This window comes from Alosa sapidissima, chromosome 9, assembly GCF_018492685.1.
Source record: "Alosa sapidissima isolate fAloSap1 chromosome 9, fAloSap1.pri, whole genome shotgun sequence".
Taxonomy (NCBI): domain Eukaryota; kingdom Metazoa; phylum Chordata; class Actinopteri; order Clupeiformes; family Clupeidae; genus Alosa; species Alosa sapidissima.
The window spans coordinates 1529572-1551050 of NC_055965.1; the positions used below are offsets into that span (position 1 = coordinate 1529572).

Sequence of the window (21479 nt, forward strand, 5' to 3'; positions counted from 1 at the left end):
CTGAATTTTGTGAAGCCTACTACTGCATCTCTGGTAGCGCGACATCACCATCTATTGGTTTGGGGTTTTTATTGCGCGTTTACGCGCGATTCAAATCAACTAGAATGGTATGTCATAGGCTAGGCTGTATCACGACCTTTGACCATCATCCTAAAACTTCCTAAGATCTAAGATCACACATTTTGACAATATTACAGGTATTACAGGATTTGTTTGTAGCTAGGAATGGATTGAATGAGCAAACACCATTTCTCGGAATTTTCCCCCAGTTAACCCCCCAAGTGGCCCACGCACTCAAACAGCAGAGCCACTCTATGCATCTACAAATCATATAGGCCTAGTGAAGCAAAACAGAAAGAATGCAAAGTGCTCATTGGACTATGTAGTTTAATTGTATTTGCAGCATGTCATGACAGAGTTCTTTGAGATGGTAGGTAGCATACGCTTAACGGTTATATTAGTGGACTCAGTCAAACATAGGATATACGTTTTTATACATGTTAAAATAAATGTAAAAACACTACAGTATAAAACATCAGGATGAAAATACAAAATGCATAAATGTACAAATCATTTTGAAAGTTAATAACATATGCTACTATAGAAAAAAAATCCTTCATTGAAACAGGCACTTAGGATTTAAGTGAAGTTCGGTCATAACTACACCATTTTTTATTTACAAATCTTTCCTGGGGAATTATTCAATGCATACAAAAATACATTTGAACAATATAAAGACACATAAACATAAACAGTACCTTTATGTACAATACAATGACATTTAAAAAGACCTTGAGGACAGACATGAAAAATTCCAGCTATATAAAATAAACAAAACTGTGATTTAAAATAAACAATGAATCAGTGCATGGCCTTTACATTGTGTTTCACACACTATGTTCAAGCAAAAGAAACCTTGAACCACTGATAAGATAAAGAGAATAATTTCATTGAACTTTACTTTCACAAAAGTCAAACACCTTTGTAAATGGCATCTGGTTGGCCAGTACATTTGCATCACCCCATAAAATAAAATATGTTTTGGGGAGTATTCCATGGTGGAAAAATAGAGTATTTCAGTTATGTGTCTTGCCACATACAGTAAAACAGACACAGATACACACACACACACATACACACGCGTACACACACACACACACACACACACACACACACACACATACATACACAGAGAGAGAGAGAGAAAGAGAGAGAGAGAGAGAGAGAGAGAGAAAAGCACCATGGCCATTTTAGACTTTGCTTTCAGAGGGCAGCTCACTGAGGGCAGTAACAATGTCACTGAATGACACACGGTCTTTGGGGCTTGGGGCCCAGCAGCGCATCATCAGCTTATAAACCCGTGATGGACAACCGTGTGGAGGAGGCAACTTCAGCTTCCCTTCCTGAAGACCTGAAAGACCAATTAAGTGACCATACTTAAGACTCAACGGTGCAACACTGCAAGATTGTTTTAACGAAAAATTAACCAAGGCCAGAAGTAACCAGTTAACTGTTAAACAGTTATACTGAATCATAGCTGATTTAGTGTAGGCAAATGAGCCCTGAGCACTGCTAAAATGAGATGATGTGCATGCCTCACCCTCTAGGACCTTGTCATCAGCCAAAGGAGCATATGGAAGCTCTCCAAAACTGAAGATCTCCCACACAAGCACGGCAAATGCCCACACATCTGTCTTGGTGGAGAAGTCGTCCTCAAAGACAGCTTCGGCGGGAAGCCAGCGCAGGGGAATCCAAGCTTGTCGGTAGTGATGGTACTCACTGCGTGGAAAAGACCCAAACACACAAATGTCAGCAGTGGAAAGAACCTCACATTCTCTTTGTCATTTCCATCAAATAGATGTTGGGCAATTCATCTACTCCTTAAAGTTTCTCCATAACACCACATAACTCTTTACTTCTGAGAATATGTCTATTCATATCTTTTCAATGTGCATGTGCATTTACACCCTCTGATCACTTGGTGGCAGTACTTCTCAAGTCTGTGTGATCTGTGACCAGAAGAAGTCAGTTCAAGCAGCAGTAAAGAGTTTTGTTTCAAAAGCTAAGTTGGCACTGATAACTTGGCACCATAGATGGCAAAGCGGTCAGGTCGAGGCTGGAACACAAAAAGAGAGAAATGGCACTGCACCTGTGGTACACGTCTTTACTCAGACACAGTGCTGATATTTTGACATGGCGTTTGGAGCTGATGAGACAGTTCCTCGCAGCCAAGTCTTTGTGCACAAAACGTTGGTTAGACAGGTGTTCCATCCCTTTAGCAACCTGCAGGCAAACTGACACCTGTGGAGGGAACAACAAAAAGGTCAGGAGGATGTCTATAAATGTTTGGACCTCTGTGTGTTTGGGACAACTGAACTATACTCACTTTTTGCTTCGTACTGAGTACCTTGACTTTTTCATCTTTACTTTTGGAGTTCCTCAAGAACTGCTTCAGATCTCCCTGAAGGAAAATATAATGAAAATAAAATTATAATTTCATTCTTAACACTTACAATAATACTTGACAAATGGAAATAACATGTTCGGCACAAATGCTGTTTTTTTTCCTAACCCACTGTGGCCTCTGTACTCACCATGTCAGCATATTCCAGTATCATGTAATGTGGATCCACCTCCCTGCACATGCCCAGGATGCGTGTAATGTTTGCATGGCACAGCTTGGAAAACATGTCGGCCTCTCGACGAAACTCCTGTTGAAGCTGCTCGTCCCTCGTCTGCAGACTCTTCACCAGCACGACTGCCTCGTCTTCGTCCTCCGAGAGCTTCACCTTGGCTAGGAACACCTCGCCAAACTCCCCCTTCCCTACAGAACAGCAGAAACCCAAGTGTTATGCACACAGATCACAATATTAAGACACGTTTGATTTTAATGCCAGTTGATTATGTGTTATTTATGTGTAGATACAAATCCATTCTGCCACACTGAAAATGTTTCCTACATTAAGAAGCTCATTGTATGTTTACATATAAGTTGCAGCCATCGCTACTCACACTTCAATTAAGATCAGGGATCTCATACATTCTGAGATACTAAACAGCAAATTAAAATCAAAGCATAGCCTGCTAAAGATTCAATGCCCGCTTGCATGCATCAACAACCCCCCAAGGCAGATGATTAATAATATAATATTATCATTACCATCCTCAGGATTATGATTTTAGTAAGGTATTCAAAATGTGCTCTCAGTGCTCTGCACAGTTCAAAGCAGGCACTGTACCTAGTGTTGTGATATTGCTTAGGTTGGCTCGGGGGAAATGAAGCTTGTCGTGGGTACTGTGGCGTTTGTTGGCATTTCCTGTGGCAGCCATGTTGGTCAGGGCGACCGCCTCCTGGATCTGTGCTGTGGCCTGGCCATTCTGCTGAACAGTGGCGCCCCCTACAGATGTTGGAACAAACAACATTCTTATATTCACAACACAATGGTTAAGGAACAAGCATGTTCTAAAACTTGTGAATCCAGAATAAAAAATTGTTCTTCAAATGGCTATTAAGTCACAAAGGTCTTTTAATAAAATAAAAGGACACAGGAACTCAGTCTCACCATTAAGGCACTCCATTTCTGGCTCCTCCCCCTCGTCAGGGCCCTTCTGCAGACGTTTTGCATTGCGTCTCCTCTTGCAGTAAAGCATGAGGCCCAGCACAATAATGATGTAGGCTACAGCTGCTCCAACTGACAGGCCAATGGTTTGAATCATCTTATATGGGGTTTTCTCAACTTCCAGTGAGTGCTGCACAGGCTTCTCTGTATCAGACATTCACAAACAATAAGCAGAGTCAGTCAGCCATTCACTTTTCTTTGTGCAGCTTGTCTTTGCTAATGGTGCATCTTATATAATACTCTCTCTGTTCGAGTATGGCATCACATCAATACCATCGTTTTCCTCTATCAAACTTGACTGGGTCATTGATGGAGGTCAAGGGCAATTCCTTACCCACGACATAGAGTTCTGCAGAGGTGTGGCCAATGTTGCACTTATTCCCAGCGATGCAGATGTAGCTTCCTGTGTCCTCCATGCTCACATCGTGAATGACCAGAGACCCATTAGGCATTGTTTGGTACCTGCACAGTGAAACAGAATGTGATATACAATGATGTCTAATTCGGTGAAAAACCCAATGAAAAGAATAATATAAAAGAAAATAAAAGAATGTTATACACTGAACATTTCCGGTAAATCTAAAATATCTGCTGAAATTCTACATTATACAGATTAAATCAGAGTTTGAATATGGAGTCTGACCTGCTCCTAATGGCCCTTGCGTCTTTCTTCTTCCACTGAATGAAGGGAGCAGGATCTCCACTGGCCTGGCAGTGCAGAACGGCCGTGTGGCCCTGGTACACAGTGGTGTTCTCCGGCTCCAGCTTGAAGGAAACATACTCTAAGGATGGGGAAAGAAAAGAAAAGAAAGCATACCTGCTGTTGAACACACTGGATGTGTTAGTGTGGTGATGTGTGTGCATGTGTGGCTTTGTGGTTTGTGTCAGTGCTCCTCTTCCTACCTGCCACAGTGAGCTCCACCTCCGCTCGGATCTCCCCCTGCAGGCTGTTGGAGGCCACACAGGTGTAGTTCCCAGCATCCGCCTGCATCACCTTTGAGAACTGAAGCGTACCCCCTGTTTGTGTCACCCAGGGCGGGATCTCACTGCCATCTATATTGGGCAACAGACAGCAATTCATGATCATCATCAATTCTCACCTTCACTATTACCAACTCATCTTCTCACCTTAACAGTCTATCAACCTCTATTAATGCCTCAATCTAAACTGATTACACATATTCATATTCTGATTACACATATTTCATATTCATATGAATATATGACTCAAATATTCATCATAACTACTATCTCTGCTGCCTACTATGCTAGCAAACATATAATACGCAACGCATACCCAAACTGTCAAGTATCTGCACCATTCTATTCAAACACAGTCAATTCAGATCAAAATGCACAGTATCCACTGTAGGGCCAGAAAGGCTTTCATAATCACCAGATTTGATCCACTGGATGACGGGGGTTTCTTGTCCCCTTGCAGAGCACTGCACACTACCCTCCTTATCCAGCTCCAGGCACTGGGAGGACTGAGGGGTGGGCGTGAATTTCAGACGCTCTGTGGGACACGGAGACACACACACACGTTAGACCACCAAGAGTTGCATTGCTTACTTCTAACAGCACTAAACACTAGCGCAAACAGGAGTGTATCTCTTGAACCAGAGTACACAATACTGATGTGCCCAATGTGTTACCTGGGATTAGGAATGTATAAAGCCAACCAGCCTTACTTACCTAGTACAAACACACTGGCGTATGCAGTCAGCCTCCCAGCTTCATTTCTGATCATACAGCCATACTGTATGTGCTTGTCATATACCTCCACAGTGTTAATGCGCAGGGTCCCATTAGGAAACTGCTTAAAGCGCACATCCTACAGACAACGACAACAGGTGAGGTGAGGAACAGTGACAGTAATACAGGTATCAGTCACAGTAGCAGTGATATCTAAATGTAAATCAACAGTGATATCTAAATGTAAAACAAATCTGTGGCAAACAGTCACTAAAAGAATGCTTCTGGGAAATGATAGTCCTGCCTTACCTCGTTTTCAATAGGGGCATGGTTTCTGTACCAAATGACCTCTGGCTCAGGATTAGCTTTGGCATGACAGTGCAGGTACCCTGCCTGACCCTCTCGCAGTTGACTCTTCTCTGGCGGCTTCTGAACCCAAACTGGTGGTGCTGGAAATATGATGGAAGTAGATTTTAAATATCGCCACAAAAATATCTCAAGAAGAGCATTACTGCTTCTCCAGCTATAGAACTGTTATTAGTTTGCACATTTAAAATGGCCATTTAAAAGCAAAAGCTAATACTTACTGGCCACAGTCACGGTCAACTCTTGCTTCTTCATACCAGCCTTGTTCTGAGCCACACAAATATAGAGTCCAGTGTCATCTCCTTGTGTGGGGCTGAAGACAAGGTCCAGGCCGTTCTGGTGCACACGGCCCTCCTCAGGGAGCCTTTCCCCCTCCCTCTCCCACCACACCTCAGGCTCGGGGTGCCCACGAGGGGCGCGGCAGGCCACCCGCTCCAAGGAGTCTGCCGTGAAGACGCGAGACATACTGCTAACCATGTCCTCCAGCTCTGCAGAGATCAGAGAGAAGGAGAGCACTTTAGGGAGAGGAATCTGATGATATTAGGGAGAGCAATTTGATGATATTGTGGTCTCGTGATGAAGCATGCCCCAATTTGTGTTGCTTACAAAAACAGTAGTTGTGTGTATTAATAGGTATTTCAGACATACAAGATCTGATCAACTGCAACCTTGTTTCCAAAAAAAAGTTGGGACACTGTAAAATGTACACAAAACCAGAATGTGATAATCTACAAATCTCAAAAACTCATACCTTGCTGTAAAAAGGACATATACAACATAACATTTTGAAACTGACAAATTTGACTATTTCATGAAAAATATATGCTCATTTTAAATGTCATGCCAGCACCAACACGTCAAAAGTTGGCAAATTCTAAAGAAAACACAAGGAAGCACATTTTACAAGGTTAACTGGCTCCATGATTGGGTGTAAAAAGGACATCCCAGCGAGGCTGAGTCTCTCACAAGTAAAGATGTGTGAAAACATGTGTGGCCAAATGATGCAACATAAGAAGAATATTGCTCCTCAATGTAACATTGTGAAAGATTTGAGAATGCCATTATATGTAGTAATCTCATTAAACTAGTCAGGGAGTGCAGAGAAATCTAAACAAGGGACGGCTGAAAAAATAGTGGAGGGCTGTGATATTTGGAGACTCAGATAGCACTGCATTAAAAACAGACCCATTTCTGTAAAGATAATTATATGGGCTGAGGAGAACCATTGTTTCTGAACACAGTGTGATGCTCCATCCACAAAATGGTTAAAACTCTACTATGCAAAGAAGAAACCATATTTAGACATGACCTAGAAATGCATTGCCTGTTCCAACTATTTTAAGATGTGCTGCTGGCATCAAATTCAAAAGTAACATATATTTCTGTTCCAGCAATTTGCTCTCTATTCTCAATTAAATATAGGGTGTTCATGATTTAAAAATCAGAGCAGTCTGTTTTTTATGTACATTTTACACAGTGGCATAACTTTTTTGGAAACAGGGTGGTGCATGGTCATTATAACTAAACTCAAATGGAGGTTTTGTTTATTTTACCAGCCAGTCGCAATGATGCTTCTAGGGCTACAGCTTGACCTTGCGGCCCTTTGCCCACACACTTGTACATCCCAGTGTTCCGCGGTTTCACCTGGGTGATGAAAAGTGAGCCATTTCCCATCAAGAATACCCTATGAAGAGAGAGGAAGAGTGACGTTAAGTCAGGTCAAGTCACTTTTGTTTTATAGCACATTTAAACACAACATGAGTTGACCTAAACAGGAGTTGACCTAAGGTGCTTCACAAGTCAGTAAGAGAGCTAGGATCAACTGCAGAGGTGTCAGCAAGAATTTAAAGGTAGATTCTGGTGAGAGATCACTGATTTTGAGCTCAAAAGCCAATCAAATTACAGCCCTCCATTCTGTGCTCCTGCAGCAGTATGCTGATAGGCTAGGTTGTGACACATTATGTGTGTTTTCCATTGTTGTTTTAATAGACAGGACTATACACGCACACCAGAGGGGTTTCCCTTTGTGCACACACACAGAACCAGCGTGTAACACTCAGATGAAACAGAAGTGAGACACTGAACCATTCAGAGACATACCGAGACTTGTTGGCGATGGGTTCATCCTCATGATACCAGACAACTGTGGGTGGTGGTTCAGCGGTGAACTGGCAGTGGAACATGGCTTCCTCGTTCTTGAGTACCACCAGATCTTCTGGCTTCACCACTGGCTGAGGATAACTTTTATCTACAGCAACAAAAAGGAGCCATGAAGTCAAGGAGTAAACAATGAATGAAAAGTGTAAACATCCAAAATTCAAAGTGAGGTAACTGGACATTTAAGAGGGTTTGATGAAATAATCCCACTCTCTATTTATATCTATTATACCGGATACGAACAACCAAACCACTGGGCCCATCACATTTTCATGGCACTTGACGGCCTCCATATTTCTCCAAGACATTTGGAAAATGGAGGGTATTCAATTGGTTGCTCTACTAGATGGCACTAAACCCTACACACTGTATTTATACTTCTAAACTCAATGAAAATCAGTCCGTGAAATGAACAAGAGAGAATGTCTCTTGAAGAATGTTTCTTGAATTTCCCCTGGGGATCAATAAAGTATCTATCTATCTATCTATCTATCTATCTATCTATCTATCTATCTATCCTGCACACGCACCAACGATGTTGAGGGTGAAGTTGAGGCTGCTGCAGGTGTGTCCAGCAGGGTTCTTGCCGCAGCAGTAGTAAACCCCGTTGCTGTCCGGTGTGGCGCTAGCTAGTGTGAGTGTTCGCTCTTTGTTGTTGATGCGATGGATTTTATCCCGCTCTGTGAGATGATCGCCATCTCTGAACCAGCGGCATGTTGGCCTGTAATGGACAAAGGGAGAGTGTTAAAGTGAATGCAATCTACCACTCTCTTCTTTATATCTTAGCAGATTTCCGTTGTTACATGATTATGTTTTCAATACAGTATAATCACATGTAACTACCAATTGTGTACAAGCTACAAGCTTGATGCCGTTTCAGCCTTAAAATACAGGGCCGGAAAGTAAATATTATGGAGCCCATTCTTTGCTAGAGATATGTCTCTGTGTTAACAATTTTAATAGCAGGCATGCTAATGGATATAGTATTAAATCAAATTATTAAAAATGGGGATGCACCCTTATATCAGCCTAGCATAGTTAGCAGCCGATATCAGCCTATTGTAAAATAATATGACATTTAACGGTGACAGTGGATGATGTCTATATGTTATGTTGCATCAATTCTACACTAGCTGTACTATGCGCAGACTGTTCAGATATAGTACTATGAAGAATGAAAGACTTGAAAATGTTTCAATTGTAATATGAATATTTTTGATTCCCTGCCACTAAAGTCCATAAATAACAACACAAATGAAGTAAGCAAACAAATATCCATATCAGCATTGGTTACTGACCAAGTTGTTATTTTAAACATTAGTATCGGCCCAGAATTTCACAATCGTTGCATCCCTATGAAACAAGGAGCAACCTGACGCAGGGAGCATTCTTAAGCCATTCCACAGCTTCATCAGTTGGTCCAATAATAGAGCCTTACCATTTGCCCATATGAGTTCACCAAAATCATATGAAGATTTCCAACATAGACCAATCTCATTCAAAATGAGCAAATGTGATAATTATCATGTATGGATGTATGCACAAGTGAATGTTATTCAACATATTGAGATAGAGTTCAACACTGTAAACAAGGTGATATACAGTATTAACATTCAGCTGGGTTTTTTTGTACCTGAATTTGTGTCTGAATTTACATTGTTATGTTGGAATGGAGGAATCAAACATCTGAACATAGATTGCTATGTTTAGAACACTTCTGTCATAACGGATATACTGACACACCTCAGCTTATTTTCTATTTGCTAAGCTAAACCGTGTATGTTGCACAGGGCCCAAAGAGAGCTGTGTATACACAGCCAAGCAGCCAGAGAAAAGGGGAAGAGGGGGGACACTCACCGTGGATGCCCATCGATATTGCAACGTAACGTCACAAGGGAGGAGCTCTCGATGTCTGCCTCTGAAGCTGGCTCCTGAAGTGTGACTGCACCGCTCTCCAACCCTGAGGAGAGCAAAAAAGAGAAACAGATACAGAGTAAAAGACAAGAATGAGAGGCCAAACTTATAAAATGGGGACTCCTGAGATGTGTCTGTTGGTGCCCAAAACCATGTTTTGATTATCAAAAACAAATTCCTCCACTTCTGCAAAGTGTCTTTAGAATAGGCCGCAAAAACAGGGGGCTCCTTTAAGCCGACCCACCTTTTTATTTGACATAGGCAGCTGGACACTGCATTTCAGGCAATTAATCTTCGCAAGGGCCATGAATGAGACCTTTGTCTAGGCCTCTAGCAGGCCCAAAATAGCTTTCTCTCAAGCGGCTGATGTTTAATTTAGTGTAGTTGTGGAGTGCTGAGAGGCAGAATGAAAGCTGATGGGTTGCATGTGTGTGTTTATTAGCACCAGGGTCTGGGGGAGACCGCTGGGAGGGACATGGTGGTGGTCAACTGAGCTGTGTGTTCCATAGGGAAGTTGTGCCACACTCACATTTGATATTGAAGGAGGCGTTGTTGGAACGTGCTTCTGCTCCTGTGCCATTGATTAGGGCCACACACTGGAAGTTTCCAGAATCGAGGGTTCGATCCACAGCGGTGAACTTCAGGTTCCCGCCCTCCTGGTAGCGCCTTTCGGTGTTTGCCACTGGCACTCCATTCTGCAGCCAGGTGTAGGCCACGTCCTCCAGGCTGCTGACCTCACAACGCAGCATTGCACTGCGACCGTGCAATGCATCCTGGGACTTCGGCTCCTCACTAAACTGGAGGTAGGCAGCATGTGCACAGAGTACTGGGGGGAAAAAAACAAAAAAGAGGGAGGGTGGGACCATTATCAAGGATCATATCAGTATAGCTGTACACATTGAGTAGGATTCACATTCAGCCTGCCAACTTGCACGCTTGCACCGACTGCCTTCATGATAGTTCCTGCCCTCCTAGACATGCAACTCATCATCAGATCTACTGGCCTGTGCCAACCCATGACCTGCCTCCCCTCCTTCCCACACACCACATCACTTAGACAGCTATTCATGCAGCCCTAGTCCACATGCAGGTGTGCTGCAGACAGGGCCTTGCACCTTCAAATCACTTGTCATTCTTCAACGCCTGCTTGTTGAGTGATGCTCCGGTGCATTCTCTCAACTATGCCAACCTAATGGGACTTTTCTATAGTGACCGTTAAGGAATACGTCTTACGAGTTAGTCTTTCTAATGAGAGAACAAATGTACAACCTTCAGTTCATTTTTTGATTTCAGAGTTTGTTTTACTGTACTATCAGAAAAATGTCATGTTTTGCCAACTCTCTAGCAACAGTTCCACCACTCACACAGAGCCAGACGGGACAGCGACAGAGATCTCCCCCTCCCCCCTCACACACATACAAAGTCCTCTTGGGCCTCAATTGAGCCCTTGCAGGGAGAGGACTGTCCATGCTGAGGAGGGGAAATGAATGCAGTCTCTCCCGCAGAGACAATGGCAACGCCACACTACAGAAAACAGAGCGGGTGCTGGCTAGGGCACGCTAAGAAATTATCTGATTTCTTTTAGCACTCTCAGAGCAAGAGCTCTGCTGAAAAGCTGGACATAGTAAGTCTAAGAGATCTGTGCTGATCTGTTTTTTTTTTACTACCGGACAAATGATGTATCATTCAGTAGCATTAGAATGTCCACTTGCAAGTCTCGGACAAGCTGGAGTGCTCTCACGGTCCTCACGTCTGTCTTAGAACATGGCGTCATACCTAGACTAGAACTCTAAAAGAAACCACACCCCTCTCCTCCACGATGTTGACAAGGCAAAGAGCCTTTACACCAAACATTTGAAAAGAGGAAACGCTGCACTACAGTGCCCTCCGCCCGACTGGACAGAGCTTCATCCTCACAGATGCTGACCAACGTGACCCTGATTAAGATGAAAGCCTGTCTGTGTCCCAAAGGGAGGCCTTCTCAGAGGCTGCTACACCAGACGTTGAAGGCTGTCTTTTTGAGCAGGGAAACCGACCTAATGAGTACCAAATTACCACGCCCCATGAGCAACTGCTCTCAGCTCTGGGGCACAACAATGGCAGACTTTAAACCCAACTTTAAACCCACAGGGAATTCTAGGTTCCTTATACCAACACACATAAATGCATGCAGGAGCCTCAAACATACGCAGCAGTCTCAAAGACAACTACACAGCATTAGGGTATGCAAATGATCCCTCTATGTGTCCTCTACAGCCAGACAGGGAGACATGCTGGAGAATTTCACTGTTTTCCTCCTGGCTACTGCAGGAAAAAAGGAGCTCTATGCTGATTTTCAGTGAGAGGTCATATTTGCCCTCAGAGAGTGAGTTTGCTCTCTACAATTTCAAAGATGTGAAGAATAACAGAACAGCGTAAAACAACAATGGAAATCCCCAGGCACAGCTATAACAAAACATCATTCATATTTAGTGAGCGCAGTGACCAGTGAGGCATGAGAGCAAAATTCCAACTTTACTGACCACTGGATTTTTGAACTGACCAGAGAGGATCTGGATCCAATAGAGGCAATACAAGAAATAACGAAATAACTAATTTCAATACTATTAGAATTCAGAAGTCTTAGACAACGAGACCGATTCACTCCATATGATTATAGAATGCTGTCTGTTTTAGTTCAACTTTAATCAGTCAAAAGTTAGACAGCTGTTCACAGAAGCAATATTTTAAACCCAGTACTCTGTAAATACCTGTTCTAGGCAGGATCCCAAACCTCTTTCTGGATTCTTGAGGAGGAATTTACAGAGAGGGGGACAATGGTGGCATTCATGGTGTGCTGCATCTTATGGTCTACATGGGAAACCAAGGAATGCTTGGGATCATACCAGATGAAAAGATACCTATCAAAATATTCTGCTGGCACACAGCTTGGATGGAAGAGCACATGATATGTGCAGGGGCACAACATTAGCAGAGGATTACGCATGTGTCTGGTACCTTGAGAAAAGTCTGTGCAAGTCACACAAGTCGTGGTCCTTCTGCAAATTCTAAGCTTCAGTGATTGCCATTTTCTATCTTATCCACGCTTAATGTACATTTTGCAACAAGCTGGCTAATACTCAAAAGCATACCTCTAATATATGAACACAGTTCTAATACACAACGAAAGAGTAATGAACCACAATAGCACCTAGTGCCATATCATTGTCAGCTTCCCAAGTATCTGTGACTCAAACTAATTGACTATTCTATTCAACAAGAGGACCTAACTTAATTTGTAGGACATTAGGCTTCATCAAATTAAGACAGCCTTCATGAACACTCCTATTCTCTGTTAGTTTCAGCCATCTTGCTTTCTGCCTACAATTTGATGCAAACATGTTTTTGTAATAAGTGTCTGCTCACGCAAATTCTGAATGTTATCACTTAGCAATCTGAGGGCGAAAACATAAATTGCACTTTGAACATGATGATTTTTGTGCTAAAATACAAAATGCCTATCTCTATTACTATATTATAGTATCCATTAAAGTAATTTCACAACTGAACAACAGGTAGCTGCCATTTTAGTCTTTGGTTTCACAAAGAGCAACTCAAACATTTGATGCTTTGTGTAGAACATCCAGCTATCCAGTGACCAAGGCATTTGGGCCTAATTGATACAGACTGAGGTTATGAGTAACTTTACTAGACCCACAGAACATGTGAGAGCTAGTGGAACTTTCACGGCAAGGCAGTACAAAAGATGTCTTAAGACATTTGAGCTTAGTCATTGCTATATATAGATTACTTAGGAGAATTAATCCCCAAAAGAAAAATGGTAGTGTTGAAAGGTGGCAGGCAATTCAGATCAAAGTCTTTATTAGTCATTGGGTGTATACTGAACATCAAAGCATTATGTTCTGGTCAGAATAAAGATAGCAATGTTTTACTTTTTAAACAACATTTCATCAATCTTTTTATTTGATGGGGAAATGGTTGCCTATGGAGCACCAATACTTCTACAACTTCTTTTAAATTGATTTTTCACACTGATATAGGATAAGCTGGCATGTTAATGAGAGAGGTTTTCAGCCCATGCCACCCTTCCAGGCTTAGGCCCTACACTGGGACTCTTATCACACTCAGCTGCTGTTGTGCTTGTGGTAACCTAATACACTAGATAATATAGCAGGCCAGCCAGTGTCCCAAGCACCATTGGAGACATTGTTAAGAAGACACCATGGCCTAGTCTAGGGTGTGCAGGAGGGAGGTTGGCTGTTTTTGCAGCTGCTACACCCACCACCATCATGAAACAGCCCTCCAGAGGACATGGGCGAACAGGTGTCCCTATATGTCTTTCTTCCGTAAATCAAAATGATGCGTGGGAGATGGAATATCACAATCCATCCAGGGCTTAAAATTAATTTTTCAAAATGGGGGGGAATTCCCCCCTTAGGTTATTCATGTAGGGGGGATTTACACAATTTGGGGGGAGAGTTGATTCTGATACTAAGTCAAGAATTGTGATTTCGATACTTCTTCGATACTTTTTTAAAAAAGTGTTTGATTTTGGTGCCCCCACCACCCGGATATGTGGATGCAAATCATTATGTTTTCTATGTCATTAGATACAATAAATGTTCAAAAAACTAACAAGTCAAAGACAATCTTTCTGGGATCAAGTGTTGACATGACCTGAGCTAGCAGGATAGTTACCAAGGAGCTCTTTCCAGATGTAAAAGTTTACCATGGTTGCGTAGCCTATTTGCGTAAGTGCAAAGTGGTTCTTTCTCTCTCTCTCTCCGTGTGTGTGTGTGTGTGGGTCTGCATGAGGCTATGTTCAATTCAACTCGGTAGTTGATCCGTCCGGTCAATAGCACGCCATTCACGCCACTATATTAACGTCATCAGACAGGCTGTAAAAGTGTATGGGGGAATTTCTCGCATTATGATGGCTAGAATTGCGGGACTTGAACAAATTATGCGCAATACCCGCAATCCCGCAGTGAAATTTAAGCCCTGTCCATCATACACAGGTTCTAGTTGGTTGCAGGGACAGGGGGTGGATGGGTAACGGAACAGTTAGTTGGAAAACTTGTGCAAATCCTTGATAATTAAGGAACAGTTGGTCAGCCACAATATTAGGTACCAACATGGAGGGAACATTAGAACTGGCCATGAACTGAAATTATCCAGGCTTGTGCCCTATGGACATAGCTGACTCAAGTGACTTGATAGCCATACTTTGGGATTATCTCTCAGTCACACTGGATGCCCACAGGCCTTAGAGTGTTTCCATGTTGAAATGCATTAGCTGGATATGAGTTACAAGAGTTTTGAGAGCTATGAATAGAACTCTCTGCCAAGAATGGGGCAGAAACACTGAAAGGAAGGTAGTCTTGTCTACACACTGTATGTTGGACAACAACCGATCCCTCAGCAGCTACAATGTCTGATTGGCCGCCGAAATAGAATCTATGTTGCAGCTGTGCTTCTCAGTGTGTCATCACACATACAATGGCACATATTCTCTCAAGCCAATCATTTGTTGTTTTCACACTGCAGAATTCTAAAGCTCTTTTGCTCATTCCATTTTTATCTTGATTTTTTTTTTTTTTTTCATTTTAATGAAACTATAGTGGAACCAGGCTCTTATCTCCAATTTAATAAATTAGGCTCCCACTACAATGCCAATATGCCATGACTTAATCACAATTTAAATTCAAGAAGATTAATCCACACAAGAAAATAAGTAGTAATACAGAGTTCCAAAAAACCCCATTCCACCAACCTCCCAGCACAGAGCAACATGGGCTCTGTTCATGGGAACACAGTAATGCATGGACCATAAAAGCAGACAACACCAAACACAGAGCATTCACATGTGCAGGCAAATAAAGGGGGATCACAGGGGAGAGAAGAGCAGTGATCTCCGTGACCTGTGAGTGTCTGCTAGGGATGGAAATGGGGAGAGAACACAAGTGAAAATCCTAAATGAATTCTTCATAAACAGTACAAACCTAGTAGCGTAGTATAGTGTAGAATTTGTTCAGATTAACCCCTCACCTGCTGAGTAGAGCACACCTAGGGATGTAACGGTATGAACATTTAACCTCACAGTTATAGTGACCAAAATTATCACAGTTTTCGGTATTGTCACGGTATTTCTAAAACTGTGTTCAATATGTTCAGAAAGCACTGATAGGCCTACACAAGCTGAAATAGTTTCAAAAAGTGTCCCGTTCACTTTTTTCTTAATGTTTAATTGGCTATGTGCTTATAGCTTAACTTACCTTACCATAACTTGGAGTTTGCTATTTCTGTTATTTGGATGCAATGAGTGAGACCAAAGTAAGCGTTCACAATAAAACTTTAGGCTACTGTATTCTCCTGATAACGTGAGTGGAATGGATTTAATGTGGACGTGAACATAAAAAGAAGCAGAGTGGCTACATGATACAGTGCACATTTTGCGGTGAAAAAGTTCCGCCTTTTAAAATCAGGTGTAGCCTAATCCGAATCGTAGTTAAAACATTCAATTAGACAACAGAATCAGTAGGGTACCAGTTTTGTTCCATTGTACCAGGCCTACTGTATGTCAAAAGCAGGCTCGGATGAAGCTGGGAAGGATTAAACACACGGTTTCCACACTGCGGTAATCAATAGTGATAATCATGATGTTTGAAATGAAAACGGTAATTATTATCGTCAACATTTTTATCGCGGTTTACCATTATACCGGTAATTATTACATCCCTAAGCACACCTAAAGTTTTAGGCACTTCTGGCATCATGCCATTTCAAACCCTTTTATCTCAGATCTGCTTGTTTCTGTTTGGGTTATGCAATAAAGAATATGGGCGCTCTACAACTTGGGGCCAATTTTTTGCCAATTCAGCCTATTCAACCAAGACATGAGGACCTAAAACTCAACTCTGCAATAAGGTTCCATGACGATTTCTGACGCTGATAAGTCTTTCGTATGTACAAACATGACATCATTATCAGGGGAAGCGGTGGTGCAACTAGCTACAGCGCCATCACATTTGGGTCCTAGTGCCCACGGGGACTTGGGTTTGAGTCCAACCCGGGTCATTCCCCGATCCCACCCCATCTCTCTCTCCCACTTGTTTCCTGTCAGTCTCTTCACTGTTCTATCATCATAAAGGCAAACAGCCCCCCAAAATATACTTCAAAAACATGACATATTGGAAACAAAAATGAAGGAACCTCAGTGTACATCCAAGCTAAGGGCATGATATCTTTCTGTCCCATGTTCTGTACCATTTAGTACCATTTGTATCACTTCTGCAGAGTTTTGTATCAAGGCAAACTTTTACAACTGTACCTACTTTCCAAAGACAGTGAATAATAATACACGACATCATATTCATTTCACCCATGTAGAGATCAGATGTAATATAGATGTAATATAATATGTTATATCAGATGTATTATAAGGCGTTGTATGCCATCAGAATCAGCCACTAGAAAAGAAAGTATAATGAGGTCATGTCCTCAAGACAGACTTATCTAGCAAACAAACTACGCATGTGTAATACATTATATGCTTACACATATAGGTATCCTAAGGGCTCTTTCCTGTTATGAAACACTTACAGTAAATAAAACACTTGGTAGATAACCATTTTTATGTTGTGCTGAAGCTTGGTGGTTTAGGAAGAGAATGCTGCAGTGCTACTAAATTCAGCAAGAGAAAATCGCAAATGACAAACATATGTACCTCAATTTAATCACAACCTCATTCTGATGTCATAACTAAACAAGAACCACTTGTTCTCAGAGGAGGCCTCAACACTCAGACTTGGTTTGAAATCTGGTCAAACTGAAACATGACAGCACAGCACTTTTTTTACCTCCCCCCACATGACTCCAGTCACCCTCTCAACGTATTCTTCATGTTGTCCCCATCACAGTGGTGATGTAGAACCCTGGCCTGGAAGCAGGCATGCTACAGCAGGAGTAGCATGTGTGATCTCACAGTGCGAATCAAACTCTTATTCACAAAGGCATTATGTGGATCTTGCGCTAAGCGCACACCAAGCCCACTCCAAAAGCGTGAGCTGCAATGCCGACTGTCAGTCCTGGTTCTGGATCTCTTGTGGGAAAAAGAAGAGAAGAGAAAAGGTGAAGGAAAGAGGAAGCATACTTTTAGATCCACTCATCCCAGAGCCAAAACACTATTAACCGGAACTGCATCTCCTTAAGGGAATATGTACTGCACCTTTTGGTAACAGGTAGGCAAACTAAATGGCCATTCAGAGCAACCGGTTTCCCGTTGGCTCCGACAGAGATTCCACATGTTGAATCAGCCACAAGTCAGCCAACAGAGCCAACCGAACACACATTGCACCGTTTTGGGCCATGGACGCCAGCCGACCGGCCCAGTGTTATCAGACGTCCAACCATCGGCTGGGCGTGCACTGGGCTTTAAAGTCCTCATCAAGAATGAAGACCACCAGGGACTGCAAACATGCACATACTGTAGACATTCCCCACTAACCTCTTCAGTGTGCAAGTCTGTACTCTCTCTGCCAATGGGACATGTGGTTAAATGGTTTTAATCTGGAAATGTTAAGAAGGGTCTTTATCTCATTCTATTTCATTCTCTCTCTCTCTCTCTCCAAATTTCTAACCATACAATCCGTCCAAATGTATACATAGTGCATGGTGAGAAGTACACATGCTGCAATTGTCTTCAAAATATAATGTTGGACCGATCAATTAACAAGAGTGCAACACTTGTGCAAGTAAAAAAACGTTGTATCTACACTGCCTGGTTTCTGTGATCTCATTCACTGCATGTAGCCTTCAAAATCTAACACAAAAAAGATTCTCACCCATTTCAAAAACTGCAATTTGACTTGACGCAGCTCCAGTGTGCTTTTGAAATGTCTGTTGTGGAAGTGATCAAGTGTTCAAGGTGTTTTGCTTATCTTCTTGCTTTACTTACTACAATGGTTGTAGAAAAGTAATAAAACACTTGAGTGTGTTACTATAATTAACATCATGGTTTTGATCTCTCTTTTATAATATATAATTACGTCAATTCACTAGTGAGCATGTCATTGTTAACTAAAACTATAAGATCTTGTTGGATGCAAACTTCTTTTACTTCCACAAGTCAGCATAGGACATTTAAAGTCCACTACCTGGAGACTGACCAAGAACAGACAATGAGTACATTTTATTCCACTATCAGCTCTCTCAGGCTTTCAAGACCTGACATGTGCCAACAGTAAGCATGTTTCATAGGACTTTGAACTTTCATCTAGGCTGCAGGAACAGGCCACTGCTTGATCATTTCACCTTTTCCACTATGGTGCAGTACCTAGGGTTAAACGTCACAGAGTGACTCAAATTGATACGGTCATCAAACTTGGGCCACTATAATGATAACTTCATACATTCTGTAATAGAAAATAATCTCTGATTCATCATATTGTTTAACTAAAGAAGAAAAATACCCCTAAATAGGCAAAATAGGCACCCCTAAATTTAGCTTTTTTGTAATTTGAGTAATTTGATATGTAGTGCATTGTGTTTTTGCACTGTACAATATTTTCTCCCTGTACATTTTTTCTTCACTACAGTTTATCTTCAATTTATATACACCACCAACAGAAGTCATGTCACTGCTAGATTTGTTGGATCCATAAATGGATATCTATTTAGAACACCTGCATGTTCTAGTAAAATATCTATGTTTAATGCAACAGCACATCAACTATGTTGGCTATTTTGTCTCACCCCTAGTCTGTAGTTATTCCACTTGGTAAAAATGCTTTAAGATCAAACCGATTTAATTCCCCCCTGAGCATGGCATTTCTCCATGACTATTGCTGTGGGGCCCCTCACCCATGCCAGCTCTAATTACCATGACAAAAAGGGGAGATGGCTCCCCTATGTTCTAAAGATCAAGCAGAGCCCTCAAGTACCTGTGAATCAGCCCTGGCCTTGGCCTTTTATCTTTCAAACCACTATGCAAATATCCCACAATTTCCTGCAAAAACCCTGAAGGAACCAAAACCCCCAGAGAGTAGGTAGAGCTACGGACAATACACACAATTATCCCCAACCCCCAAGTGTTCTTTTGGAAGCATTTTACCTGTCTCCACGACCTGGTGGTGCAGGAGAAAACCTGGGCAAAACTAGCCTATCCGATCAAGAAACATACATAATGTAGGCTTGGTTGTGATTGATAAGACTCGAAGACGGAAATCAAAACACCAAGAGACAGTGCAATAGAAGAATTAGTATCATACCGAGTAAATCCTCTTGATATCTAGGCTATTTATACGATCCACGAAAATCGGCAACTTCACCCCCCACCCCCTTCACCACACATACACGCTAAAGGCAACAGCATCCCAGCCGGTTTCAATTCAAGAAACAGCCCGTTGAATCAAACTGCAGCGACATAGCCACTAAACTACTACTAACCCATTAGGGCCTATCAAGATATTTCACAGACTGTTACCTGTAGGCCCATCTATGTTACGTTATTCAAAATGCGGAAACGCACTGATTAAGGTTTTGGTTAGCGAAACACGTTTTTTCCGCAGAAAAGTTCCTGCACAAATAAGAGAGCATTCAAACACAACATATGCTATCAATTATATGTCTGTGCGTCATTAAGAAGCAAATCACGTCTCTTAACTCTGCTGTAGCCTGGCCAAGATCGACAGTTTACGATTCTGTCAATAGACAATAAAATCAGTTTAGAATTTGGTAACTGATGCGCTATTGTTTCCTCCCCCTCCATGTCGTTGAGACTCCGCGGCCCCTGAAGGGTTCGCTTGGCGCACACAGACTCATTGTAAGCTACACAAAATCCTGGAAATCAGTTCATTTTTCAATGAAAAAACAGAAAATCTAACTTACACAAATCAATATAGTCCCGCTTCAAACTTGCCAGCGCACAATGCCATTGCCAACCAACACTGGGCATTCGCTACAATGTAATTCTAACAGACATGCACTCGTTGAGAAAGTTTAAATTGTTACCATGTTGCTGTTGTCTTCAAAATTATTACCATAGCTATATGCTGTAAAAGTAACACTTCTAGTTATCTTACCTTTACTGAACAACGCCAGGATCGCGAAAACAGTGGCTCCCTTTGTCGACAGCGGCACCCGTACATAAGGTAGTCTATTCAACACCAATTGTCGTCGGCGACGCTGTCCCTTATCTCCATGCGATAAACTCATGTTTGCGCTTAAAGAAATAGTCGATCGGACAAAATAGTTTCAGATAGGATATGGGATATGAAGGAGTTAAACGATATCTACTGGTGTGCAGTTGGCTAAATCCTTGAATATTCCCACTTGTTCCTGCAACCATTCAAAAGCGAACAGTCCAGTTTAACTGTAAGAAAGCGCATGTGGTCACAAGTCTATGGTGTTTCACCATAACCTTGGGTAGAGTTGGCAACTGAAACAAGGATTTTTTCTTCTTCTTTGCGGGTGGCTGTTGTGAGAGCAGGAAAGTTCGTCCCCTTCTCCAGCATCGCGTTTCCCTCACTCCGCGCCCCTCTGATGAGCAGTTTCCGGTTTTGGTGAGGGGTAATAGGTAGACCAGGCAGTAGGTGGATTCTCCCAACAGTGAGCCCAAGATATAGGGTAATGAACCAATGATGCAAAACGTGTTAAAGGATTTTTACTTTTGTCAGGTAGACTAGGCCTATATATATCAACAGCACAACACATAACTAAGTAGGCCTA

General features: G+C 42.1%; 1 protein-coding gene across 1 annotated transcript; it reads right to left on the reverse strand.

Annotated features, from left to right (window-relative positions):
* Nucleotides 1-382: 382 nt before the first annotated feature.
* ptk7a (protein tyrosine kinase 7a) lies at nucleotides 383-21278 on the reverse strand. The gene is made up of 20 exons (XM_042105594.1): nucleotides 20834-21278; nucleotides 10282-10578; nucleotides 9696-9798; nucleotides 8369-8559; nucleotides 7782-7929; nucleotides 7235-7365; nucleotides 5903-6169; nucleotides 5625-5764; nucleotides 5316-5454; nucleotides 5017-5136; nucleotides 4524-4673; nucleotides 4264-4402; nucleotides 3955-4082; nucleotides 3564-3764; nucleotides 3240-3398; nucleotides 2595-2824; nucleotides 2387-2461; nucleotides 2150-2301; nucleotides 1601-1779; nucleotides 383-1411 (listed from the first exon to the last, which is right to left on the reverse strand). Exons 1-20 carry the CDS (start codon nucleotides 20964-20966, stop codon nucleotides 1251-1253), a joined length of 3243 nt encoding a protein of 1080 aa, XP_041961528.1. The 5' UTR covers nucleotides 20967-21278; the 3' UTR covers nucleotides 383-1250.
* Nucleotides 21279-21479: the final 201 nt, after the last annotated feature.

What these genes read in the sequence shown, in the direction of transcription:
- ptk7a (XM_042105594.1), bottom strand. Translation starts at nt 20,966, where the DNA reads ATGAGTTTATCGCATGGAGATAAGGGACAGCGTCGCCGACGACAATTG. An exon ending in AATATCGATGGGCATCCACG is followed by an intron (nt 8,560 to 9,695) that starts GTGAGTGTCCCC and finishes TGTCCATTACAG; the next exon opens with GCCAACATGCCGCTGGTTCA. An exon ending in CATCCAGTGGATCAAATCTG is followed by an intron (nt 4,674 to 5,016) that starts GTGATTATGAAA and finishes TGCCCAATATAG; the next exon opens with ATGGCAGTGAGATCCCGCCC.